Source organism: Idiotropiscis lumnitzeri, chromosome 2 (genome assembly GCF_059441095.1).
Source record: "Idiotropiscis lumnitzeri isolate Australia: NSW breed Sydney's pygmy pipehorse chromosome 2, RoL_Ilum_1.0, whole genome shotgun sequence".
Classification (NCBI taxonomy): Eukaryota; Metazoa; Chordata; class Actinopteri; order Syngnathiformes; family Syngnathidae; genus Idiotropiscis; species Idiotropiscis lumnitzeri.
In genome coordinates, this window is record NC_142392.1 from 24,557,141 (window position 1) to 24,584,450 (window position 27,310).

The 27,310-nt window shown below is 43.3% G+C and overlaps 4 protein-coding genes across 4 annotated transcripts in view; 2 read left to right on the forward strand and 2 right to left on the reverse strand.

The window, feature by feature from the left end:
- LOC148342055 (uncharacterized) overlaps positions 1–27,310 on the forward strand; it is a 458,829-nt gene that overhangs the window by 117,430 nt on the left and 314,089 nt on the right. The gene's annotated exons all lie outside the window — the stretch shown is intronic.
- The window catches only part of LOC148342057 (uncharacterized), a 219,647-nt gene that overhangs the window by 78,314 nt on the left and 114,023 nt on the right, over positions 1–27,310 (reverse strand). The gene's annotated exons all lie outside the window — the stretch shown is intronic.
- LOC148342060 (uncharacterized) lies at positions 13,063–14,857 on the forward strand. The gene has a single exon (XM_088288290.1). The coding sequence runs from the start codon at positions 13,081–13,083 to the stop codon at positions 14,818–14,820; it is 1,740 nt and encodes a 579-aa protein (XP_088144416.1). The 5' UTR covers positions 13,063–13,080; the 3' UTR covers positions 14,821–14,857.
- On the reverse strand, positions 15,562–18,414 carry LOC148342061 (uncharacterized). Its single transcript, XM_088284358.1, has 4 exons — positions 18,289–18,414; positions 16,879–17,744; positions 16,416–16,428; positions 15,562–16,058 (listed from the first exon to the last, which is right to left on the reverse strand). The coding sequence occupies exons 2-4, from the start codon at positions 17,731–17,733 to the stop codon at positions 15,562–15,564; spliced, it is 1,365 nt and encodes a 454-aa protein (XP_088140484.1). The 5' UTR covers positions 17,734–17,744; positions 18,289–18,414.

A 27,310-nucleotide genomic window follows, 5' to 3' on the forward strand; every position in this document is an offset into this window, starting at 1 on the left:
AACATCTTCAACTACTGGACGAAGTTTGCAACCAGCCTCGTGCTGTGCCACTCAAAGCAGGTTTGTACACGTTTTACTCTCATTTGCTTTGTAAACAACGACTTTCTATCGTTAAAAATATGCATCACAACATTGAATTGTTTGGGGAAATCGTTCAAGGTTATTGCCGTTTTATTTTTAAATATTGCCTTTTACTTGTCGGTTTGCTGAACATTTGTTTTTGGCAAATGAAATCAGTCCAGAAAATAAATGCCAAAGAATAACCAATAGTGGGTGGTTAACTCCGTGTTTTCCCAGTATAAAATTTGAACTGATTATTTTCCATTTTCTGGTTTTTATATCTTGTTCAAGCAATTCCTTAGGGAAGGAATTCTGCTTGACTCTAAAAAATGTGCACAGTGCGGCGAAAACATCAATGGTGGTTGATAAATTTTAGTGGATAAACCACAAAATATTACGTTATTTTAAAAAGTCAAGTACGTATTGGTCTTATTTATTTATTAACTTTGTTCTGGCTTCGTCAGGTGAGAGTCAATGAACCTCGGGTGGCTCTGCACTGTTTTGTGCACATGTGCGTAGTTTCACCCCATCCAAACATTTAAAATACATTGAATGCGTCCATCTAGGGTTGCTCGGATCTTATCATTGAACAAGCACATACTGCAAGGAATGCATCTGCATATTTGGCTTACAACGGGCTTAAAAAGGGAGTACGCCACAACCCCCTTTTCTACCAACAAGGCCAGGAACATTTACCGTATTTTTACGGCCATAGGACGCGCTGCCTCGAAGGGCGCATCACCTGTTGGGGCGAGCTCGGCTGCTGTTAGCTCAGCCACAGCTCAGCTGCTCGCACTAACTCAGCCGATGGCAACTCACTTGGACTTAATACCATAAGGAATTGCCCCACTTCAATGACAGATGCCATTAATCCATTGGGAATCACTGTCATTAACAATGACTCTAACCAATAACAGGTGTCTTTGCAAAATTCTACAAGACAACGTCAGGGGAGGGACTTCACTGGTCACCACACTCCTTAGAGTCACGGTTTCAAATCAAAACAAAAAAAAACTCAGCATACAAGCAAACAATGAAACAAAGAAATAAAATTAACACAAAACATGTATCTCTCATGCCATCAATAAACCCAAAAGAAATAAAAATAACACAAAATGATTATAGCAATGGCTTCTTGGGAGCCACTCAGACTCAGCCAATCACATGACTGTTTAGAGAGATGTGCTTTGGGCTTTTTGTCTGTCATCTAAATCTGGGACGTTTCTTGCTTGCTATAACATAAATGATAAGACAGACTACAACATTGTGGACAGCTGCCCTTTTGTCCAGCTTTCTCCTTCACCATCACCCAAACACCATAGTCACATAATGTATAAGTCACGGTCAATAAGAAGCATAGATGACTCACACTTTGTCCAGCAGGGTGTGCTAACATGCACTCCAAACAGCCCAATGAGTAAAAGGGTTGATGGTCGCGAGTGATACTTAGTCCATATAATGGGCGCGTCGACTTACAAGGCGCTTTGTTTGTTTTGGGGAAGATTCGGGACTTTAAAGAGCGCCCTATGGGTCGGAAAATATGGTAGTTCCCAGAGTGAAAGCCAAAGATTTCTTCTCCCATGTGGCTTTTTATTGATGCAGATTTGAATATGCAAACTCATACAAAATGGACACACTTTCACACCCGTCCACACGCTTCCTTTTGTTGTAACGGTTTCAGCTTCCAAAACATCTTTGGTTTCCTGTCAAACACGGTTCAAGACGCGCATCTGTTTTTGTGGCTTCCTGCTAAACTGCCAGCAAAGACACAACTCTGTTACCACTGAACTAACGTTTTCCTGTTTAAGAGGTCCATGTTTTTGTGACCTTCTATTAATCTGTAAGCATAGTTTTGAAACATGATGACATGACATGTAATTTCTTTCACACCGGGTCGCACGCATTGTTCCGTGTGCGGCAGGCACAAGTCATGTAGAAACAATACAAGACAAAGTCGCCACATGAGGTTTGATTTGACCAAACCAAATGTGTGTTTGTCTTTTTGTGTCCTGCAGACATCTGTGAAAACGATATCCGTTCTGTGAAAGAGGAGCCAGACTTGACTCATATCAAAAAGGAGGAGGGGGAGGAGGAGATCAACAAGTCACCACTGAACTTTGTCCCTATAAAGTGTGAAGTTGCAAACAAGGATGAGAGTGAGGACAACAGAGGGGCGGAGCCTCCAAGCAGCAGTTCAAGTCATCACGTGACAACAGAAAGTGACGAAGACCACTGGGGGCCATCACGAGCACATAAGGTCACATTATCAGATGCTCATGACGACGATAATACTAATGATGATGATGATGATGGGCAAGCCAAAGGTTAAAGGGCATGTCACACTGACTCATTAACATCAAAGCTGTCTTTAAAACCGCACACAAGAACACACAGTGGAGAAAACCCTTTTTCTTGCTCAGTTTGTGGTAAAAGCTTCTCCCAAAACTCACATTTAACAAGGCACACAAGAACACACAGTGGAGAAAAAACCTTGTCCTGCTCTGTTTGTGGCAAAGGATTCTCTCAAAAATCAACTTTAACAAAACATAGAAAAACACACAGTGGTGAAAAACCTTTTTCCTGCTCAGTTTGCAGTAAAAGCTTTTCTCTAAAGTCACGATTAACAAGGCACACAAGGACACACAGTGGAGAAAAACCTTTTTCCTGCTTGGTTTGCAGTAAAAGCTTTTCTCTAAAGTCACGATTAACAAGGCACACAAGGACACACAGTGGAGAAAAACCTTTTTCCTGCTCAGTTTGCAGTAAAAGCTTTTCTCTAAAGTCACGATTAACAAGGCACACAAGGACACACAGTGGAGAAAAACCTTTTTCCTGCTTGGTTTGCGGTAAATGTTTCTCTCGAAAGTCTGATTTAATAAATCACACAAGAACGCACACTGGCGAAAAACCTTTTTCATGCTCCGTTTGTGGAAAATGCTTCTCTGACAACTCGGCTTTAACAAAACATAGAAAAACACACAGTGGTGAAAAACGTTTTCCCTGCTCAGTTTGTGGCAAGAGTTTCTCTCAAAAGTCGCATTTCACAAGCCACACAAGAACACACACTGGAGAAAAACCTTTTTCCTGCTCGGTTTGCAGTAAAAGCTTCTCTGAAAAGTCATATTTACGAATCCACACAAGAACACACGTTGGAGAAAAACCTTTTTACTGCTCAGTTTGTGGCAAGAGTTTCTCTCAAAATTCAGGTTTAACATACCACAAAAGAATACACACTGGAGAAAAACCTTTTTCCTGCTCGGTTTGCGGAAAAAGCTTCTCTGAAAAGTCACATTTACGGATCCACACAAGAACACACAGTGGAGAAAAGCCATTCAGTTGCAGCGTTTGTGATAAAAAATTCTCTACAAAACATAGTGCTGAAAGACACGATTGTGATGGCGAGAATAGCAGCGATCCCCGAAGCTTAAAAAAAGACAAAAAAATGAAGGAACTAACTCCTTTAATAGGATGTAAATGTGATTTTGAATAAAATATGATGTATTGAATTTTGCAAAGATTTTTTATTGACACTAAGCCAATGTAATCATTGTCATAATAACCAATGTGTCTGAGTGATGATTTTTTTTGTGTTGACATCAAACATGTAAATGAAATTAATTGCCTTTGCCTGGAACAACATTTGTTAACATTATTCTTTTCAGTTGTGTTTTTGATTGTACCTAATGGAAAAGGTGTGAGAAGAAACGGCGCTTATGAAATTGCTGCCTTCCACAATCATCAATAAAATGACTTGTTCCACTTGCTCAACTGGCCTTCATTACGCTGTGAAAAGGTGAAAACTAAACTAGAAGTTTAACGATAAAAAGAACAAGAAAGAGAAACGCAAATTGTCTCAGTTTCTCGCAAAGGTTTTGGAATGTCAAGAGTTTGCAATCTAATGGCGACTGGAGTCAGCGATTATTTGTCATCACAGACCCTGTAGGCCACCCGCCAGCGTCCCTGAATTTCACCGGCGGATCTTCAGCTATCCCACGTCTGACCCCAGATTGTTGTGGAATTTTCAGCAGTAAGGGACGATCAATGAGATAGTCTGGAAAATAAATTGTCTTTTGAGTCAGTCTGCAGAGTGATCTCAGTGGGAGAAGTGCGTGGGAAGATACTGATGCACACAGGAAGATGAAGATTTATTTGACAGTGTAATCTTAAAACAGAGATATTTTTTCTGCATTGAGCATACTTATCAGTCAAGGTCGTGTTGTTTTGGCTTCACAAAGGATCCTCTTGTACAAGATGCGAAAGTCACTTTCTTCAAAAGCAGGTGGCCACAATAAATAACAAAAACCTGACTTGCTAAATAATTTTCCATCACATAAGAATTGAACAAAATAGTGACACAAATATTTAAAAAGTAACTACAGTAACGATTAAACATTGAATACTAAATTATTACTAAAACAGTTCAATGAATCTTGAAATAAAAAATCACCGTAGTTTAATGAATAATGAAATATTTAAGTTAGTTAAGTTATAAACACTGAAATCATTTTTTAAGACTCTAACATTTAGAGAATAAAACAGTGACGTATTTTAATTTAAAATTCGCAACCACGTCGCTGGCGAAAAACCCTGTAAAAAGGCAAATATGTTGACATAAAGTTTCATTTTATCATGTCAACTTTTAATAATAGAGAAATACATTTGGAATACTGTCCAACCAACAACATGGTGTCAGATGTGAAAACAAAACCAGCAACAAAAGTAAAATTCAATACATCTCTCATTGTTTATATTTGGGAACTAAAATGTTTGTTCATGTGCATCTTAGGTTTAAATCTTACGTTTTTCCAATGTTTAGAAGAAGATAACAATGATTTGCATCGCAAATGGTGACATCTGTCGGTGAGTTGGTGACAGTGCTCCACAAAGCCAGCAGCCAATCATATCACAGCGGGGTGTGTCCTGTTCTTCCGCTTTAGTGACGAACAGGAAATCCTTTCAGTGCGACTTTGAAAAACGATGCCATCTTTCTTTCATCTCGTCGAACAAAGAGAAGCACACGAGTTATCGCCAAGCAGAGATCAAGTGCGGATTTGTTGAGATTGACGTTTGAAAATGTGTGCAAGAACGACACCCAAGTGCAAAGAAGAACTTTGTGGAATAAAAGAAGAGAACGAAGCAGGTTTGTACACGTCTTACTCTCATTTGCTTTGTAAAAAACGACTTTCTATCGTTAAAAATATGCATCACAACATTAAGTTGTTTGGGGAAATGTGTTCAAGGTTATTGCCGTTTTATTTTTAAATGTTGCCTTTTATTTGCCGGTTTGCTGAACATTTGTTTATGCCAAATGAAATCAGTGCAGAAAATGGATGCCAAAGAATAACCATTAGTGGGGGGCAAACTCCGTGTTTTTTTTTCCCAGTTTAAAATTTGAACTGATTATTTAACATTTTACATATTCCGGTTTTTATATGTTGCTAAAGAAATTAAGTTTGTCATGTCATCAAGTTTCAAAACTATGCTGACAGATGTAGTGTATTTTTATATCCACTGTTGGAGTTGAGCCACCGAGAAAATGAGAAACATTTAGTAAATGAATCTTAAAAGCCAAACTTACTCCAATGCGTGTTCGTTTTTTGTACTCAAGAAGAAAAGGGCCAAATAAAGACTCAACAACAGCTGATTAGGGTTGTGATATTTTAGTTTCTTCGATTTCTGGAGTTCAGGAAATAGTACAAAGACAGATATTTGGGCGACTTTTTCTTAATCTGACGAGAAACTGTACTCATCTTGAGTACAATCGAAAAATGGCGCCCTGATCTCAGCCCAGCCTCACATTTTGTAGAAGGTTTTCTTTGTCAAGGGTCATGTAGGTTGAATCGGTCGTCCTTGCTCCCTCCCCCGGTCCACATTCCACGTCCAAGGCTGACCTTCTCAGGCAGGCGGCAGTCTCTCCGTCTCTCCTGCTCACATTCCCCTGTAATCTCGTCAGTGTAGAGATTGTGTGGTGTATGTTTTCCCAGATCAAATTGTTATGTTTTTTGGTGTTCTTGATAGCGTCCCGGTGACGTCCTCCCCGGCCCAACTTGATGTTTGTATCTTCTATGGCCTATGTGGAGAATGTGTTTTATTGTATGTGTCCATGAAGTGCTATCTGGTTTGTCATCAGTTTAACCTGAGCAGACTGAATCTGTTTGTTCTGAATGAGAGTGTGGGTCATGAAAATACTGTGTGTAATTTTGAGGTCTTGCATTTAAACTAAGTCATATAAATTAAGCATATGAATGCATCAGTAAACACCATGACTACAATCCCAGTCAATCTTATCGATGCACTGTACTTCTACTTTAATTTGATAAATGGTTTTTGTTTAATCAATGTCGAACATATTCAGTAAATATGAACCTGCTAAATTAAATAATTGACCTTCTGTCCCGTAAGTGTTTAAAATAATGCCAGCAATCGTAATACAATCCTTCAATATTCATGTCCGGTGTGGCCATTCCCTATAAGAAGGGAAGGCCAGAGAGAGGGGACACCTTTCCCTTTTTTCTTTTTGGGGAGACTTCTTTTGACATCAGCATGTGATGAGAATAAAATCTCTTTCCAACCAAAATGGCTGTGTCAGAGAATTTTTTTCCATCACCAATTCTGCCATGCTCGGCGACCTGTCCGGAGGGAAGCTGAGACAGACCCACACATCATCAACAAAATATACCACATTTTTGGCATTTTGCTCCATTGAGGGTCTCAGGGTGCTGGGGCGCAGGCGCTCAACAGCCGGCCGGCTGAACTTTCGGTGAGATGCTTTTACTCACAATGGGTGTTGTGCGCCTGTGTCCAAGCAGTCGGGGCTTTTGGGGTCGTTAAAGAGAGCTTGTGCGTGTGGGTCTGCTGGCTGATTGGTCATGGAAAATGTCCCTGTGTTAGTTTCAATTATTGTTTAAACAAGAGGCCTCTATAAATGATTAAGACATTAAAAGATGTCAAAGTAACCGCACTATGAAAGAACATTAGAAAATGTATAAACAAATAAATAAATACATAAATTTAAAAAATGATGATAGGAACTAAGTAAATGGGGACTAGTGCGGGAGAAATGTGCAGAAGATAAAGAAAAGAAAGGTCTAGTGCTTAAAGAGATGAGAAATAAGAAGTGTACAATTATAGCTATCGACAACATAGTCGTGAATAAGCTCAGTTTGAGCACAGACCCTGGCCAGGGTGTAAATTTTAGCAGGAAAATTATGAGCTGGAAATAGAAATAATGAAGAGAAGCGCGCTTCCACGAATCGTATTAGGCACTTTGTGGCATGGAACACAGTAAGGATCGAGGCGTACCGTTGTGTGGAGGGCCCGACGGTTTCGCTGGTACGTAGCAAGAGATACGCTGTTCAGATACGTACCCTGTGATGACTCGTGTTCTGGTCAAGGCCACACAAAATCAAAAACCTGGCTACCATCTCAGGGTTCGCGGTTAACCGCTTCCCGATTGCCCGGGGCAAGTGAAATTTGGCCACGGGCAAGGTAAAATTATGGGCAACTTGCCCGACCGGGCAAGCATTTTTTAAAGCAGCCAAATATCTTTAATTTCGACGAAAACTGTGGTGTGATCTGTTTGTGTGCACTGTATGGTGATGGTTTAACCCAGACACTCCCTTATGTTGTGGTATGGTCCATTGGCCTTATCGGGGGCAATGGGCGGGCGCTACGGGGATCAGTTAGTTCAGTGAATGTCGAGTTAAAGTGGACGTCAATAAATCCCGCAATATTGGAACTCGCTGTAGTTGCATCCTCATTTGAAGTTTGAAAAACACAACAAAAACCGACGATATTTCGGCCGAAAATTGAACCAGACACCGCCGGCGGGGGAAAAGAGTGGGACAGAGAGGCCGCGAGCAGCAGCTCGCCTGCTCGCAGCCGCTCCATGCAACTCCTCTCTCCTCCTCTTCTCACCGGCTCGGCTTTTATTAGTTTGACTCAAGAATCACAAGAAATTAGAATACAATGAAGGTCTGTTTAGCCTAAACTAAATCACCAGAATACAGGAGATGAATTAACAATGGTGGTCTGTTTTAGACTAAACTAATCAGCAGAAGACAGAAAACATCAATAACTAATCATCAGGAGACAGCAAGCATAACATGACAACTCACGGTGTAAAGGTTACTTTAACTAAACACATCTTCAGGATACTGTGTCTGTGTGTAGTTAAAGCAACGTGTGCATGTGTGTTCCAGCTGTGCGTGTGTGCTATAACATAAATGTCAGTATGTGTGTGTGCAAATATTAATGAGTGTATATAAACATGATCATAAATACACAAAACTGATTACATAAAGTTACTTTAAGTCAATGTGATCCTCAATTTATCTTACATTTCCATATAAGAAGGGAAGTCTCATAGGACTGGACTTTCTACGAACAGCCCAGTGCGTGCTTGACCTGGGGAGGAACACGTTGGCTTTTCCAAGAGGCCCCACATTTGAAATGGTGCGCCCTACACAGCCTGAAAAGTCATTCCTTCCGACGTCGAGCGCAGCCATTGCACAGCAGGAATCTGATCCCACCCATGAACCGCTGGCTCCTATGACTTCTCCACCCACATCAGATGCCCACATTGATGAGCATTCCTCTTCCCCAGCCCCGTGGTCCATGACAGGTGGAGTGGACAGATTAACGGCAGTGCGTGAAGTGTGGAAGCGCAACGGTGATGGTTTAGAACCCAAGCAACAGGACGAGCTGTGGCAACTGTTGTGGGACTTTAAGGACATTTTTGCGCTGACAGAAGAGGAGGTGGGCAGAACAGACTTGGTACAGCACAAAATTGACACGGGGGATGCACGACCTATCAAAGCACGCCCCCGCCGCCTTCCCCTTGCACATCAGGCAGATGCGGACAGCGCAATTGACGAGATGCTGAAAGCTAGCATCATTGAGCCATCTGACAGCCCTTGCGCCTCAGGGGTTGTCAAGGTAAAAAAAAAAAAGACAGTGAAGAAAAGGTTCTGTGTGGACTATAGACCCTTAAACAGCGTGACCAAGAAAGAATCCTATCTACTGATGAGAATCTGGATATGGTGTCTGGATCGTCCTGGTTCTCCTCATTAGACCTGCGCAGTGGATATTGGCAGGTGCCCCTCAGCCCTGAAGCCAGGTCAAAGACTGCTTTCTGTACTGGCAGGGGGTTGTGGCAGTTTCAAGTTCTCTGTTTCGGCCTGTGTAATGCACCTGCTACCTTTGAGCGGCTTATGGACAAGATGCTGGCTGGCATCCCCCGACAGGAATGTTTGGTCTATTTGGATGACATCCTGGTCCATGGGAACTCTTTCCATGCAGCCTTGGAGGCCCTGCGCCAGGTCTTCCAAAGAATTTCCACTGCGGGTCTGAAGCTTCACCCTGACAAGTGCTGCTTCATGAGAAGAGAGCTTGAGTTCCTGGGACACAAAGTTGGAGGGGAAGACATTAGCACTTTGGAGGAGAAAGTGCGAGCCGTGAGGGACTGGCCGACTCCCAGCAAGAGCTTTCTTGGGCTGGCATCCTATTACAGGCGATTCGGTCGAGGTTTCTCATGTCTAGCTGCACCACCAGGGTTCGCGGTTAACCGCTTCCCGATTGCCCGGGGCAAGTGAAATTTGGCCACGGGCAAGGTAAAATTATGGGCAACTTGCCTGACCGGGCAAGCATTTTTTAAAGCAACCAAATATCTTTAATTTCGACGAAAACTGTGGTGTGATCCGTTTGTGTGCACTGTATGGTGATGGTTTAACCCAGACACCCCCTTATGTTGTGGTATGGTCCATTGGCCTTATTGGGGGCAATGGGCGGGCGCTACGGGGATCAGTTAGTTCAGTGAAAGTCGAGTTAAAGTGGACGTCAATAAATCCCGCAGTATTGGAACTCGCTGTAGTCGCATCCTCATTTGAAGTTTGAAAAACACAACAAAAACCGACGATATTTCGGCCGAAAATTGACAGCCGGAAGTTTTCTTACCTTCTGCGCATGTTTACAAGTGGCGACGAGTTCGCCCGAACATTTCGGATTCCTCTGACATGACAAAAATACCTCGAATATTTTTAAGTCGACAATTCAGTTGCGAGTAAGGAAGGGAGTCATATTTGATTATTGGCTGTTAATTCATTAGCTCCATGATGTGACCTGACATAGTGTCAGTGACTGTGTTCTGTTGATGCTATGAAATTTATGGAGGCAGCGCCACAGGCACTGGTCTTAAAGGAATACACAAATTTCCCACACTCATATTTTACTCATGTGATTACTCAATTAATAGGCTCTCCTGGACTTAAAATTGATCATCTGGATTGCTGTAATATCATTTTCCCAATTTAACATGCAGATTTGTTAATTATTAAAACTACAATTAACATTTTCAATAACTGCACAGGATGATACATGCTGTTGTGAGTAGGGTTTCATGGTTGATGATGAAAACAAGATTAATTTATGCTTATCAGATTATATGTTTATTTACATTTGTGGCGCACATTTTACAACCATAAACATTTTATTCTTAGAGAAAAAATATTGTCACTTGCCCAAGTCGGGCAAGTAATTTGGCCACTCGGGCAAGTCAAATTTTAGTGGCACTTGCCCTATGGGCAAGCAGTTTTTAAAGTTAACCGCGAACCCTGACTAGACCTTTCTTTTCTTTATCTTCTGCACATTTCTCCCGCACTAGTCCCTATTTACTTAGTTCCTATCATTTTTTTTTCATTTATTTATTTATTTTTTCATACTTTTTCTAATGTTCTTTCATAGTGTGGTTACTTTGACATCTTTGAATGTTTTAATCATTTATAGAGGCCTCTTGTTTAAACGATAATTGAAACTAACACAGGGACATTTTCCATGACCAACCAGCCAGCAGACCCACACGCACAAGCTTTCTTTCACGACCCCAAAAGCCCCGACCGCTTGGACACAGGCGCACAACACCCATTGTGAGTAAAAGCATCTCACCGAAAGTTCAGCCGGCCGGCTGTTGAACGCCTGCGCCCCAGCACCCTGAGACCCGCAATGGAGCAAAATGCCAAAAATGTGGTATATTTTGTTGTTGATGTGTGGGTCTGGCTCAGCTTCCCTCCGGACAGGTCGCCGAGCATGGCAGAATTGGTGATGGAAAAAAATTCTCTGACACAGCCATTTTGGTTTGAAAAAAGATGTTATTCTCGTCACATGCTGATGTCAAAAGAAGTCTCCCCAAAAAGAAAAAAGGGAAAGGTGTCCCCTCTCTCCGGCCTTCCCTTCTTATAGGGAATGGCCACACCGGACATGAATATTGAAGGATTGTATTTTGATTCCTGGCATTATTTTAAACACTTACGGGACAGAAGGTCAATTATTTAATTTAGCAGGTTCATATTTACTGAAAATGTTCAACATTGATTGTTAAAGATGTGCTCTCAAAGTCCTTACTTTGTTACGTATGTTTATGATGTATTACTTTGTCACATGCATGCTTATGATGTGCCGCCCCTTTCATCCCTTTTATCCTTTGTAGCCTCAGAATAAAATCACTTCTTCCACACTGTCAGACGAGACAGGTTGTGTGCAGTTATTCCTCTGTCAATACAGAAATTCTGGTTTGCTGATCCTGAAAATAGTTGTACGCGATACTACTGCTGCGTAGTACCACTCTGCCAACATTGATTAAACAAAAAGCATTTTTCAAATGTATGTAGAAGTACAGTGCATCGATAAGATTGACTGGGATTGTAGTCATGGTGTTTACTGATGCATTCATATGCTAAATTTATATGACTTAGTTTAAATGTAAGACCTCAAACTTGCACACATCGTATTTTCATGACCCACACTCTCATTCAGAACAAACAGATTCAGTCGGCCCAGGTCAAACTGATGACAAACCAGATAGCACTTCATGGACAAATACAACAAAACACATTCTCCACATAGGCCATAGAAGATACAAACATATCAAGTTGGGCCGGGGAGGACGTCACCGGGACGCTATCAAGAACACCAAAAAACATAACAATTTGATCTGGGAAAACATACACCACACAATCTCTACACTGACGAGATTACAGGGGAATGTGAGCAGGAGAGACGGAGAGACTGCCGCCTGCCTGAGAAGGTGAGCCTTGGACGTTTAACGTGGACCGGGGGAGGGAGCAAGGACGACCGATTCAACCTACATGACCCTTGACATAGAAAACCTCCTATAAAATTTGAGGCTGGGCTGAGATCAGAGCGCCATTTTTCGATTGTACTCGTCTGTACGGAAGATGATTAGGGCCATGAATGAGAAAAAAAAAGATTGGAAGGATTCTGACTTTAATCTCAGAATTCTGACTTTAAAGTGAGAATTCTGACTTTTTGTCATGGAGCAATGCATTGTGGGATGAAAATGTCAGAGCATGGTGTGTATGCCTTTGGAAAGTCCTAATATGTCGTCACCAAGCGACTTTTTGCGTGGCCGAGGAGTGTCGGAGGACATCGTTGCACTTTTGGAGGAGCAGAGGGTGAGTAAACAGTGCGTCGTTCATTTGGTGGCTGTCGCGTCCGTAACTCTCACGCTACGTGTAGCTAGTCGCTCTGTTGCAAATTAGCATATCATGAAGGGATGCGCTCCATTTGCATACGCAGTTTATGAGACTTTTGGTCCTTCAATAACCAGTTTAGATAAAGCAATTTTGGTGTCGTCACAGCGTCGGTAAAACACGCGCATCATATCGAAGCCTTTTGCCAAGCTCATAGTGGCCGGCTGGAACAAAATCAGTGAACTGAACACACTGATCACACGGTCGTGTAGTACGATGTGATTCTGCGTTTCCACAACAATATAGATGTAAATCTCTCTCTCTCTCTCTCTCTCTCTCTCTCTCTCTCTCTCTCTCTCTCTCTCTCTCTCTCTCTCTCTCTCTCTCTCTCTCTCTCTCTATATATATATATATATATATCTATATATATATATATATATATATATATATATATAGATTTAGATATATGTTTATATTTAGATATTTATATTTGTCTCGTTTTTTTGTGCAGATTGACAGTGATGTCATTGCACTGATGGACGATGCTACCCTTGCCAATTACATCCCTTGCTATGGAGACCGCATTGCACTCTTCAATTTTTGCAAGAAAAAACAGCTCCCAACCAAAAGAAAAAACGGACTTTTGGAAAAGCTACGTGAAAAAATGAAACTGAGGAAAGAAAGTGACAAAGAAGACACTGCCTCAAAGACACAAGCAAGACAGTCAAAGAGGCAGAAAACAATGAGAAATGTTGCCATCGGATGGATACACAGTGATGGAAAAATAACCAAACAAGTAAGGGAGAAGCAGGGAGGAGGTACCAGAAAACTTCAAATGTCCACAGAAGCTGGATTAGAAGACATCCTCAAGGAAGGAAAAAAACTGTTTTTCCCAGATGGAATTTCTCCCAAAGGATTAGAATTGGACTTTGAGTTTGAGGTGTGGGATTTCAAACAAAACTGCCTCACTGATGACACCTGCCAGTCAATTGGCAATATGTACGACACTGCAAAGCTAACATTGTTGCGCTTTTACATTGCAACAAGACCAAAAGACAACCAAGATGACAGCACAGTGTCTGAGGAAGTTTTGGCACACAATGGCAGTGAATACAGCTCTACAGAAATTGAAGAGGTCTCTGTTGAGTCAAGTGACATCTACCCGCCATACAACATTTCTATTGATTCAGAAATGAGCTTTGGTCCCACATACAACACAGAGGAAGATGCAGACGTCACACTGATCTACGATGGTCCTATTATGCCCCTCAATCCACCTGGTCCTCAACATGCGATGACTATAACTGTCCACTATAGCAATACGTTGAATGATATGATTACAGCATTCTCTGAAGATGCAATCCTCAACAAATCACTCAATGTCAAACGCATACTCCCAGACAATAGAGAAGAAGCAGGCATTGGTTCTGGAGTTCTGAGAGATGTTCTGACCAGCTTCTGGCAGGAATTCTATGATCGATGCACCCTTGGCACATCAATTAAAGTGCCATTTATTCGTCATGATTTTCCTGCGGAAAAATGGAAAGCAGTTGGAAGAATCCTTTTAAAGGGTTACCAAGATTGTTGCTATTTCCCAAACAAACTTGCATTTCCTTTCCTCGAGCAGGTGCTTTTCAACTGTGTCTACAGTGATTTAAAAGCCCACTTTCTGCATTTTGTAAGCAGCCAGGAGCGAGAAGTTTTGACGGAGGCAATGGAAGACTTTTCAGGAGTGGACCTCGATGATCTTGTGGAAGTTCTTGACAGCTATGGGTGTCGAAGAATCATCTCTGCTGAAACCTTTCCCACAATACTGCAGGAAATAGCACATAAAGAGCTTGTCCAAAAGCCCATGTTTGTTATTGACTGCTGGAGGGAGGTTACTCTTCATCATGTCTTCATCAGCCCTGAAGCACTGCACAAGTTGTGTTCTGACTTGCAACCTACTCCAAAAAAGGTCTGCCAACTGTTGAAATTTGCAACTGATTTAACACCAAAACAGAAGGAAGTGGTAAATCACCTGAAAAGGTTCATCAGAGAGTTGGATGAATTCAAGCTTCAGAAATTTCTCCGGTTTTGCACTGGATCTGATCTGGTTGTAACTGACACAATTTTTCTAGAGTTCCAGGAAATGACAGAGTTTAGTAGAAGACCGGTGGGCCACACATGTGGAAAGGTGTTGCATATTGCTGACAGCTATGAAAATTTCCCAGATTTCCGATCGGAATTCAATGCCGTTCTTGACAGCAATGTCTGGGTGATGGACATTGTTTAATTCATTTTATACCAATGGCTGTTAATGAGCCATCACATATTGCATCCACACTTCATGACTTGGATATATTGTTCACTGTTTTTTATAGTTATATAGAAACAAATTTTGCATTTGTTCACTGTTTTTATAATTACATAAAAACAGCTTGCATTTGGTGTTATATTACACTACAGTTATAAAAGGTTCTGTAACGTTACGGGGCTTTATTTCTAAGAATTTATGCATAACCATTGGATGGTTGTTTCAGCAGCTGCCTTGTATTATTTAGATGCATGTCTATCATGAAGAGTAATATATTTTATTACATTCAATAAATTCATTCTTTATCCAGTTTTTCTGCCTACACCAGAATTTTGAAAAAGCAAATATTGCTGTGTGCAAATGTGACTGTTTTAATGATGTGCAGATGTTTTCTATTGAGACAGCAATTGATAAATACAGGTAATTAATTTATGCTTATATACTATACTTATCAATTTCAGCTAATTTCAATCAAAATGTAACATCCTAGTTTTGGTAGTTAATGACAAGGAATAACTGGATCAGGTCAGTGCTATTAAAAATAAATATATTTAATTTGCAATTCGGATGCAATGCTATGTTCTGGACACTTGGGGTCATTAGTAGATAGAGAAAGGTCAAGATGTCAAGAAATTCACGTTTATTCCAAAAACATGAGTAACTAGTGTACTGCAAAAATACATATACAGGCAATATTTCACTCATGTCAGATTCATTCATTCATAGCTTATCAGTCCATCTTTCCACCCAGCGAATGGCAGTATCGGTGGCATCTCGTAGGTCTTCTTCTGAGCACCTTGGGCCTGCTGGGCAGTGTCGAAGCAGATGGTCGAGGGTTTGGATGGCTTCGCCACACTCGCATCTTGCTGAGTCGGCGAATCCCCATCGGTGCAGGTTGTCTCCCGTCTTGGCAACCTGAGAGCGCGCTGGATTGAGCGCGACCCAATGTTTCCTTGGTAGGTCTGAACCACGGGGTAGGTGTTCAGAAGGGCTAGGTACACTGATGTTCTGGTACTCGTAGCTCTCCTGCCACCTGGTGTTACGGTAGTTCGTAGGTGTCCTTGCACCAAGTTCTCTAACGGTGTTGAAGCCACGTCGTGAAGGCAGTCTTGCTTCGATCTCCTGGTGACCGAACAGAGGGTGACGATGGTCGTCCAGCTGCTTCTGACGTTCGATTTTACTAATTGTCTCCCTGCGGATGTCAGGAGGGGCTATTCCTGATAGAGAGTACAAAGCCGGGAGTGGTGTTGACTTTAAAGTGCCTGTGATAACACGGCAGCACTTATTCAGTTCCACATCGACCTTGGAAGCGTAACTTGAACGTGCCCAGACTGGTGCACAATATTCAGCGGTGGAAAAACACAGTGCTAAAGATGATATGCGCAAAGTGTCTGCATTTGACGAAGCTGATACTACTGTATTAATTCGTGACAAGTATTTAGAGGGACAGCTCATGCAGTAAGGTTTGGAGACAAAGTTATTATACAGGCCAGAATCGGATGATTGGACACAAGGTGAGCAAAGATGACCACTTCCACAACACTCATTATATCCTCCTTAGCTTCATCTCTTACCTTGACACCAGTTCTACACATTACAATTAGACACTTGTCAAATAATCTTAAGTAATTCTTCTCTCAACAAAACATACAAGTCACTTGCACCCAATGGATCTGATGGAGCATGCCATTCATTTTCCTCCATAAGAAGACAACACGGTTCAAAAACAGTTTCATCGCAAGGAAAATTGCCTTTTGGAGTGCACTCTTCCATACATGCAGTGACATCTTCCATTCCTGCAGGCTTCAGTCGATCCTCAACGCCATGCATGGCAGCGAATGAATACATGATGACTGGTCGACCTGAAGCTGTATCACTGCTCAACCTTGGTCTTATTTTGTGTGAGTTCCATGTGTTAACGACCTCATCCAGCTCATCCTGTACAAAAAGCTTTATAGTTAATTTTTAAGTATTGTATCCCTACCGTTCATTAATTCCAATGTTGAAAAACTGATGGGCACAGAAAATACTTTATACCTGCATGAGATTAAGAAAGCAGAACGGGATAAGGCTTTTATCCAGAAAATCTCCTGTAAAGTGACCATCATTTTGCAGAGTTTGAAATAAATTAATCCAGAACTGTGCGCTCTGTTTGCGAAGGGTGGACCACCACCCTTCAATGCGCTGATTGGCAGTACTTCTTCCGTAAAGAAAACTTTTCTCCCAAGCAAAAGTGTCAGAGTGGCCTCTTCGCAAAAACATCTGCATCTGTTCAACACAACTATTTTCTGTGCCCCTGTCTGCACGGATCCTCTCTGGACATCCACCGATGCGTGAAACTGTTTTTATGAAGTAACTTGCAACCACCTTAGGGTCACTGTTTGTGGTATAGGCCTCCGCCCATAAAACATACCGGCTAAACCCATCAATACAGCCATGGATGCAAATCCCATAGGGTATTAATTTGTCATAGCCATCCATGTGCCAAAGTGCATTTGGCCCTCTGCAGCTGTACTGGCGTCTTCTTAGGCGTCGTGCTCTTCTTAATTCCACGCCTACTGGGTCAACCAATTTTATAATTTGTCTTATTGTATCTTGTGACACAACAAAGCCTTTTTGGATCGCACGTAGATGAAGCCAGCGATAACCTTGCATCTGTCCACTAGTCAGGATCTCATGCTGGACAAAAGCCAACACGTCTCCCAGGTCTGACTGGTTCTTTCTTCGAAACAGACCAAGTCTTTTACACATCCTCTTCAGAGTCCGAATACTTACAATAGTCTGCGCATTATGTGCTAAAACTGCAAGTATTTCCTTATTGCTGAATGCAAGTCTAAAGCATAGCTTTATTAAATCATCCAAATCTGGATTTTCAGCCACTGCACTGTCCATCAGTCAAATATCTGCAAAATAAAAGAAAAGCAACAATTGCAATCTGATAAAAACAAATGTAAATTTTGAAACCATGACTTTTATGACAGCATGCTTATTGTACAAAGTTGTTAATAATAATATTGTCACTCATGGTAGCGGGCCGGGTCTAAATTCTGTAAACACATCCAGTAAGTAGTGAAATACAGACGTGCGTGTGCACATACTTCAAATGACGTGACTTGAGTTGTGTCATGTACAATTACAACATTCAGCGACACGACCGTGTGATCAGTGTGTTCAGTTCACTGATTTTGTTCCAGCCGGCCACTATGAGCTTGGCAAAAGGCTTCGATATGATGCGCGTGTTTTACCGACGCTGTGACGACACGATGACGACACCAAAATTGCTTTATCTAAACTGGTTATTGAAGGACCGAAAGTCTCATAAACTGCGTATGCAAATGGAGCGCATCCCTTCATGATATGCTAATTTGCAACAGAGCGACTAGCTACACGTAGCGTGAGAGTTACGGACGCGACAGCCACCAAATGAACGACGCACTGTTTACTCACCCTCTGCTCCTCCAAAAGTGCAACGATGTCCTCCGACACTCCTCGGCCACGCAAAAAGTCGCTTGGTGACGACATATTAGGACTTTCCAAAGGCATACACACCATGCTCTGACATTTTCATCCCACAATGCATTGCTCCATGACAAAAAGTCAGAATTCTGAGAATAAAGTCAGAATTCTCACTTTAAAGTCAGAATTCTGAGATTAAAGTCAGAATTCTCACTTTAAAGTCAGAATTCTGAGATTAAAGTCAGAATTCTCACTTTAAAGTCAGAATTCTGAGAATAAAGTCAGAATTCTGAGAATAAAGTCAGAATTCTCACTTTAAAGTCAGAATTCTGAGAATAAAGTCAGAATTCTGAGATTAAAGTCAGAATTCTGAGAATAAAGTCAGAATTCTGAGAATAAAGTCAGAATTCTGAGAATAAAGTCAGAATTCTGAGATTAAAGTCAGAATTCTGAGATTAAAGTCAGAATTCTGAGAATAAAGTCAGAATTCTGAGATTAAAGTCAGAATTCTGAGATTAAAGTCAGAATCCTTCCAATCTTTTTTTTTTCTCATTCATGGCCCTAATCCTCTTCCGTAACATTAAACTATGAAATAAAGGAATGAAATAAATTAGATTTGCCTTTGACGGCAGCTACACTGTGTTTGTATTTAGTTCCCTGGTTGCTTTCATTTCTTGTTGGTCCCTTGTCGCTTGTCATTGTCGCTCTCCGACGTTCTCGTCCCTGTTTTCTGACCTGTCTTGTAGTCAAGCTTAGTTTTGTCAAGTCGTCTTTTGTTCTTTGTTCTGTTCTTTTGCACTTTTTGATATTGTAGCGACTTTGTAAATAGTTCAAGGGTTCTGTGTCTTCCTCTTTTCTGGGGAGGCTGTGAATGCAGCGGGGAAGAGACAGGGGTGAAGGTTATGTTGTTGTCGTTGTTTTTTTAGTTTTCTGATCGGCGTGGTTGCGGCCAACAGCAGCCGTTTCTGTCTTAATAATAAAAGTGATCGCTGATGGACAAATCGGCATGATTTATTATACAACGTTACACTGGTGTCAGAAGTGATAACGACAGTATGGCAACGAGTAAAGAAAGTTACGGCGGCCGCCCGCGAAACAAGGAGGAGGTGGTGGACAATTCTTACGATGGCGCATGTGGCCGTGATATGAACCCCGAAAATGTTTCGGAGCATGTTAACCACCTGAGGCGGACTGCAAGGAAGCTGGCGTTCGATGCTGGTTTTGGCTCATTGAACGCTGGGGGAGGAGCAAGCGCGAACGACGTTGACGGTCGCCATTGTCGTCATCAGCCTGTCAAGACTCCAAAATACTCCGGTAGGGCAGACTGGGAGGCTTTCCATGCCCAATTTTAACTTTTGGCACGGGCTGCTGGCTGGACTGAGAGGGATAAAGCACTGCAGCTGGCCATGTGTCTTACGGAGGAAGCTTTGTCCTGCTTGTTATTGCTCAGCCCAGCCGAAAGAGATGACAATGGCGCTTTGGTTGGTGCCCTAATACGGCGTTTTGGACAATGCAGTCAACCTAATGTTCTACGCTCGGAGCTCTCTAACAGGCAAAGACAGGCTGGTGAACCACTGCGTGTGTTCGCGAATGACATTGAAACCCTGTCAAGGCGTGTATATGCCCATATGCCGACTGATGTGCAGAGTGAGCTGGCCAGGGACCAGTTTATCCGGGCCATTACCCCAAGAGAACTGCGCATACAGACTCAACTGGCGCATCCCCGTACTCTTCAGGAGGCACTGGAGCTGGCCGTGGAGAGAGAGGTCATAGGGGACACCACACGGATTGACCATGTTGACGGCCATGTTATGCACTCTGTCCCACCGGTGAACCAAATCCAAGAGCAACCATTACGGGTGGATGAGCTGACTGAGCTTATTTTCACTAGCAGACTGCAGTCACCACGCAGTGGTGCTCATTCCCGACGGGGCCCTCCAGTTTGTTGGGTGTGTGGCCAGCCTGGGCACATTAGCGTGCAGTTCCCCAAGAAGGCAGATGGTCAGGGAAACGGGCCGGCGTCTGGGTAGAGTGGACGCCGCAGACCCCTGCACCTGTGTCCCAACATGCGTTGTTTCCTGGAGACGGAACCCAACCACAAAGATGGGGGAGAGGAGCTCCATTCTCCCCAGAAGCAGGTGATACTGCAGAGTCTGTGAGGGTGGTTGGTTGGACCCATGCAGGGGATTTCTGTCACGTCCCCATTTCGCTTGGGGGGTCTCCTTGTGTAGCCCTTGTCGACACCGACTACACTGCAACACTGTTGAGGCCTGATGTATTCCCAGCCGTGGCACAATTGGAATCTACGACAGTCAAGCTTCGAACAGTGACTGGCGAGCTCACCCCTATGCTTGGAAGGGGGGTGGTGACTATCCAAGTGGGGGGACTATGCATGAACTTTCGGGTGTGGGTTGCCGCGTTACGCGACCCCTGCATCATAGGACTGGACTTTCTACGAACAGCCCAGTGCATGCTTGACCTGGGGAGGAACACGTTGGCTTTTCCAAGAGGCCCCACAGTTGAAATGGTGCGGCCTACACAGCCTGAAAAGTCATTCCTTCCGACGTTGAGCGCAGCCATTGCACAGCAGGAGTCTGATCCCACCCATGAACCGCTGGCTCCTATGACTTCTCCACCCACATCAGATGCCCACATTGATGAGCATTCCTCTTCCCCGGCCCCGTGGTCCATGACAGGTGGAGTGGACAGATTGACGGCAGTGCGTGAAGTGTGGAAGCGCAACGGTGATGGTTTAGAACCCAAGCAACAGGAGGAGCTGTGGCAACTGTTGTGGGACTTTAAGGACATTTTTGCACTGACAGAAGAGGAGGTGGGCCGAACCGACTTGGTACAGCACGAAATTGACACGGGGGATGCACGACCTGTCAAAGCACGCCCCCGCCGCCTTCCCCTTGCACATCAGGCAGATGCGGACAGCGCAATTGACGAGATGCTGAAAGCTGGTATCATTGAGCCATCTGACAACCCTTGGGCCTCAGGGGTTGTCATGGAAAAAAGTGAAGAAAAGGTTCTGTGTGGACTATAGACCCTTAAACAGCGTGACCAAGAAAGACTCCTATCCACTGTCCTGCATTGATGAGACTCTGGATCTGGTGTCTGGGTCGTCCTGGTTCTCCTCATTAGACCTGCGCAGTGGATATTGGCAGGTGCCCCTCAGCCCTGAAGCCAGGCCAAAGACTGCTTTCTGTACTGACAGGTGGTTGTGGCAGTTTCGAGTTCTCTGTTTCGGCCTGTGTAATGCTCCAGCTACCTTCGAGCGGCTTATGGACAAGGTGCTGGCTGGCATCCCCCGACAGGAATGTCTGGTCTATTTGGATGACATCCTGGTCCATGGGAACTCTTTCCATGCAGCCTTGGAGGCCTTGCGCCAGGTCTTTCAAAGAATTTCCACTGGGGGTCTGAAGCTTCACCCTAACAAGTGCTGCTTCATGAGAAGAGAGCTTGAGTTCCTGGGACACAAAGTTGGAGGGGAAGGCATTAGCACTTTGGAGGAGAAAGTGTGAGCCGTGAGGGACTGGCCTACTCCCAGCAAACCGCGTGAACTGAAGAGCTTCCTTGGGCTGCCATCCTATTACAGGCGATTCGTGCAGGGTTTCTCATGTCTAGCTGCACCGCTTTTCCACCTGCAGACGGGCCTTCAGCTCTCTAAAGAAGGTGCTGACGGAGGCACCCATTCTCGTTCCCCCAGATGCCAACATGCCGTTTGTCCTGGACACTGATGCCAGCAATGACGGAATAGGGACGGTTTTGGGTCAAGTGGGGGCAGACGGGGAGAGAGTAGTCGCATACTTCAGCAAAACCTTGAATAAGGCTGAACGGCGTTATTGTGTCACACGAAGGGAACTGCTGGCAATTGTGAGAGCCATTAGCCATTTTCGATATTATCTGTCCTGTTGACCCTTCACTGTACGCACTGACCATGCGGCACTTCAGTGGCTATTGTCTTTTAAGGAGCCTGAAGGATAGATTGCACGCTGGCTTGAAGAACTGGCGCCATATGTCTTCCAAGTGGAGCACAGGGCTGGAAATCGCCATGCCAACGCTGACGCTATGTCTCGATGCCCTTGTGCTCTTGCTGGGAGCCGCTTCTGCGGGAACAGAGAGACCCGAGAGAAGGAACTTTGTGGTGATGAGCAAAGTCCCGCGCATGATCATGTCGACCCCGTATGTAGGGAGGTGCAGGTTGTGGACGCATCTGAATGGAGGAAGCAGCAGCAACAGGATGTTGACCTCCGACCTGTATTACAGTGGGTCGAGTCGGGTCAAAACCCAAAGTGGGAGGAGGTCGCTGGACACTCGCCTGCCACTAAAGGACTGTATTCAAAGATTGGGACTCTTCAGGTCAAGGATGGGGTGCTCCAGAGAGCGTGGAAGGAGCCTGCTACTGGGGAGGATAGATGGCAGGTGGTCGTCCCCAGGGCCCTGAGAGAGGCTGTGTTGAAAGCTTCTCATGGGCCTGCAGGGGCAGGGCACTTTGGTGTGTCGAAAACACTTAGCAGACTGCGGCAAAGTTTCTATTGGGGTCAACTAAGGCGAGATGTTGAGGACTTTTGTCGCCGTTGTGACCTCTGCACAGCGCACAAGGGTCCACCAGGCTGGTCTCGTGCCCACCTCCAACAGCTAGCAGTGGGCGCTCCTATGGAGAGGATTGCGGTAGACATAATGGGCCCATTTCCACGCACTGACAAAGGCAATCGTTATGTCTTAGCTGCTATGGACTATTTTACGAAATGGCCCGAAGCATATGCCATCCCCGACCAAGAAGCAGAGACTGTTGCAGACGCGCTGGTGGAAGGCATGTTTACAAGGTTTGGGGCAGCTGAGGTCATTCACAGCGACCAAGGGAGAAACTTTGAGTCGGCTGTGTTCACTGCAATGTGTGAGCGACTGGGCATGAGGAAAACGCGCACCACACCTCTGCATCCTCAAAGTGATGGGCTCATTGAGCGCTTTAACAGGACCTTGGCAAAACAACTCGCAATTCTCATAGCGGAGCACCAACGAGATTGGGACAGGCATCTCCCTCTGGTTTTGTGGGCCTACAGGTCCGCTGTACAGGATTCCACTTCATGTACACCTGCCCTGCTCATGCTGGGACGTGAGCTACGGACACCGGTGGAAATGGCTTTTGGCAGACCCCTGATACACCAGCCGTGCCACCGGAATATGCCAGGAGACTCCAAGACAGGTTGGAGTCAGCACATGCCTTTGCTCGCGACCATTTACAGAAGGCAGGTGTAAGGCAGAAAAGGAATTATGACATGAAGGCCAGAGGGACGGACTTTAAGGCTGGAGACCTGGTTTGGGTGTCCAGCCCAAAAAGGAAAAAGGGCAGGTGTCCTAAATTGGACAGGCACTGGGTGGGGCCGTGTGGCGAGCTGGAGAGGAAAGGAGAGGTGGTGTACAGGGTGCAGCTGCCACCTGGTGGCAGACGGGTAGCCCTCCACAGAGACAGACTGGCCCCATATAGAGGTGATGCCGTTCCACAGCAGCAGTCTGGGTCGCGGACACATTCACAGTGGGTTTCGAATCCCACCCCTCCAAGACGGCGGATTGTACCTCCACTCCCACCCCCATAGGCGGCTACAGTTGAGGACTCATCGCCTGATGCTACATTAGCTGTTCCGAGCGGACATGCCTCGGGGCAACCTCAGCGACAGAGGAGACCACCGGGTCACCTCAGTGACTTTGTTGAATGACGCCCTCGGGACGAGGTTCTTGATAAAGGGGAGGGCAGTGTAACGACTTTGTAAATAGTTCAAGCGTTCTGTGCCTTCTCATCCTACTTGCCCTTACATGGCCATCCGAAACCCTCAAGACGAGAACAGATGTGGACTCCCCTTATGTTGCTCCTCGGCGCCATCTCGTCTAAACCGGGACCCATTCCTGTATATCCATCCCATGATAAGTCGGGGACCCCTGTAAAAATCCCTGACCTGACATAAACTATGTTGAGGCCCACTGCATTAGAATCGTAACTCATTGTAGTGGCGGCTCAACGCAAGATTATACATTCACCAGACCCACAGTTGCGCTATGTTAGAAGTAGAAATGAAGAATTATTACCGTCCATAAGTTACAACGTATGGAAATACAAACCTGTTTCACACTCTTCACATTGCCAGCTTTCTTGTTTGTCACTTTTTCCTGTTTGCTTGTGTTTTGGGATTTTTGATTGGCTCTCTTCATCATTGAGGTCAGCGTCGATCTGGAGGAGCTCAATGTCGGTGTCATGTGTGCAAAAATATACTTTATTTCTAAAGCGCATTTCACGTATATGGGTTTAAACTTGAATTGCTGTCTGTTTTGTTTTTTCAGCGTTACCCGTTTACATTAAGTACACTAAAGTCCATCAAAGGCTATTAATTACATAAATCCTACAATAAAGCATAACTTTAACTCTATTGATGAAAGTAAAGTTTAATTTAGGCTATTAAGTAACTCAGTGGTGGGCCTTCAAGGCCTTCTCTGTTGGCCGAACAAAATCAATAAAAAAAATGATCATAATCATCGCATTGATGTCATATTATAGCTGAGCGTTGTATTTTTAGGTGAGAGTTTTGAATCCAATAAGAATTCTGCTCGCTCGTGTTGCCGGGCAGGTTTCACAATACGGGGAGCGGGCATTATGCGTTCCGAGGCCTGAAGATGCAATTGTGCGAGCATCTCTTCTGTCAAAGTCAATGAGCTTTCAAATTTGTTAGACGGTTGCGATAGCCAATCAGATCACGAGTTGGTTACAGTGAGCCTTCTCGCTGGCCTTATGCTGAGGGTGATGAACGCGTTTTGTGATTGGATACTCACTCGTGAGGGGGCGGCGCTATGCCGAATCAACACACCCGAAAGTCGTAATTGGCGGCCCTTCGAAAATCTAAAATATATTCTTGCTTTTTTTAAACCACAATGGCCGAAGGAGGGAAAAGTATGGATTTAATTTCAGATCCACTTGCAAGGACATTTTCAAGTCGGACCTTTCAAGAGAAGCTATATCGTCCAACACTCACTCAGTGGTGCGTAAGTGTGTTTCTGGATATTATTTGTCCAGCCGTGGTGTCATAAATTATGGTATTTTGATGGGGATTTATTCAAGTAGAACAACGTAGAAATTCCCTGAAGGCACAGGTGTGAAATGCACTGAAGTAACTTAAAAAGTAAAAGTAAAAAAAATTACGATTGTTGAAGAATGTGCAAGAAAGAACTCAATCTGATCGAAATGTTGTGCTTTGAGAAATGTTGATAATAAGGATATTTTCCAGGAGGTATTTATTTCTTTGTGGTTTATTCATTCAATTCTATACTTATTTCAATATTTGAGTATTATTTTTCTTTCAATATGTAGTATATTTTGCCTTTGAAGTGTGGGTCCTTGCTGCCTTCCGGAGAGGCAGCCGAGCAAGGCTGGATTGGTGATGGAAAAGAACAAAAGAAAGAAGAAAGATTTTATTCTCGTTACATGCTGATGTCAAAAGAAGTCTCCCCAAAAACGTGCACGCCCCCTCTCAGACATTCCCTTCTTATAGGGAATGCCCAAATAGGACATGAATATCTAATTTTCCCTTGTTGCATATGCATTCCCATCCCGCTAGTCTTCGGGATTTCCCTCCAAAAGTCCCCCAGAGGGAGAGCAGATGCGTCTCCCCGTTGATACGACCAGTCTACTCGTGACCACCTTAAATTCCTCTCATACCCTGGAAGGTCACTGACCTGGCGAGAGAATTGCCCCCACCATAAACAATGCTCAGGCCTATTTTCTCTAAGGGCAGTATCTGGTTACATCGGAACTTCAGAACCAAGACTGGTCACTTCTTTGAACTTCCCATATCTATATAAGGCCATTTAAAAATACATGACTTTTTAAAAATTTATTTCAATGTATATTTAAGCTTGCTTATATAATACTACAATATTTATTCAATTATTTTAATGTTAAATTATATCAATATTAATTTAAACCTTATTTCACTCTTGAATATTTCTGAACATATTTGTTCATTTGAATATGTATGCAATTTAAATTATTCCATCCATCCAGCCATTTTCTGCCGCTCATCCGGGGTCGGGTTATTGAATTAATTTAATACCTAAGTATTTTTTACATTTCAATATTTATTTCAAGATTAACTCTTCTCAATGTGTTCAATATTTATAAAATGTTTCTATATTTCTTATTAATTGCATTAAGTCTGTATGTCGTTGCTAATTTTACATTTCAATATTTCCCGATTGCATTATATAAGCAATCCAAAGTATAAAAAATATAATATAAAAAGTATTTTGTATATTTGACAAAATTATAGTTTTTCTGAAGTGAGATTCTGCTTAGCAACAAACCCCAAACACTTGATAGAGCTCAACCTAGAAAGAGAAACCGAGACTATTCGTGTTTCTCTTTCTGGTTCTTTTTATAGTTCAACTTCGAGTTCTGTTTTTCACCTTTTCACAGCGTAATGAAGGCGAGTTGAGCAAGTGGAACAAGTGATTTTATTGATGATTGTGGAAGGCACCGATTTCATAAGCACTGTTTCTTCTCACACCTTTTCCATTAAATGCGATTAAAAAGACAACTGAAAAGCATAATGTTAAAAAATGTTGTACCAGGCAAAAGCAATAAATTTTATTTACATGTTTGAAGTAAACACACAAAAAAATCATCACCACTCAGACAGTGGTTCTTCTGGCACTGATCTCAATAAAAGAGCTTTGCAAAATTCAATTTCATCATATTTTATTGAAAATCACATTTACATCTTACCACAAAGAGTCGGTTCTTTCATTTTTTTTGTCTTTTTTTAATCTTCAAGGATCGCTGCAATTCTCGCCAGCACAATCGTGTCTCTCAGCTCCCTGTTTAGTGACAATTTTTTTTAGAACGAACGCTGCAACTGAATGGCTTGTCTCCACTGTGTGTTCTTGTGTGGCTTTGTAAATACGACTTTCGAGAGAACCTCTTGGCACAAACTGAGCAGGAAAAAGTTTTTTCTCCACTGTGTGT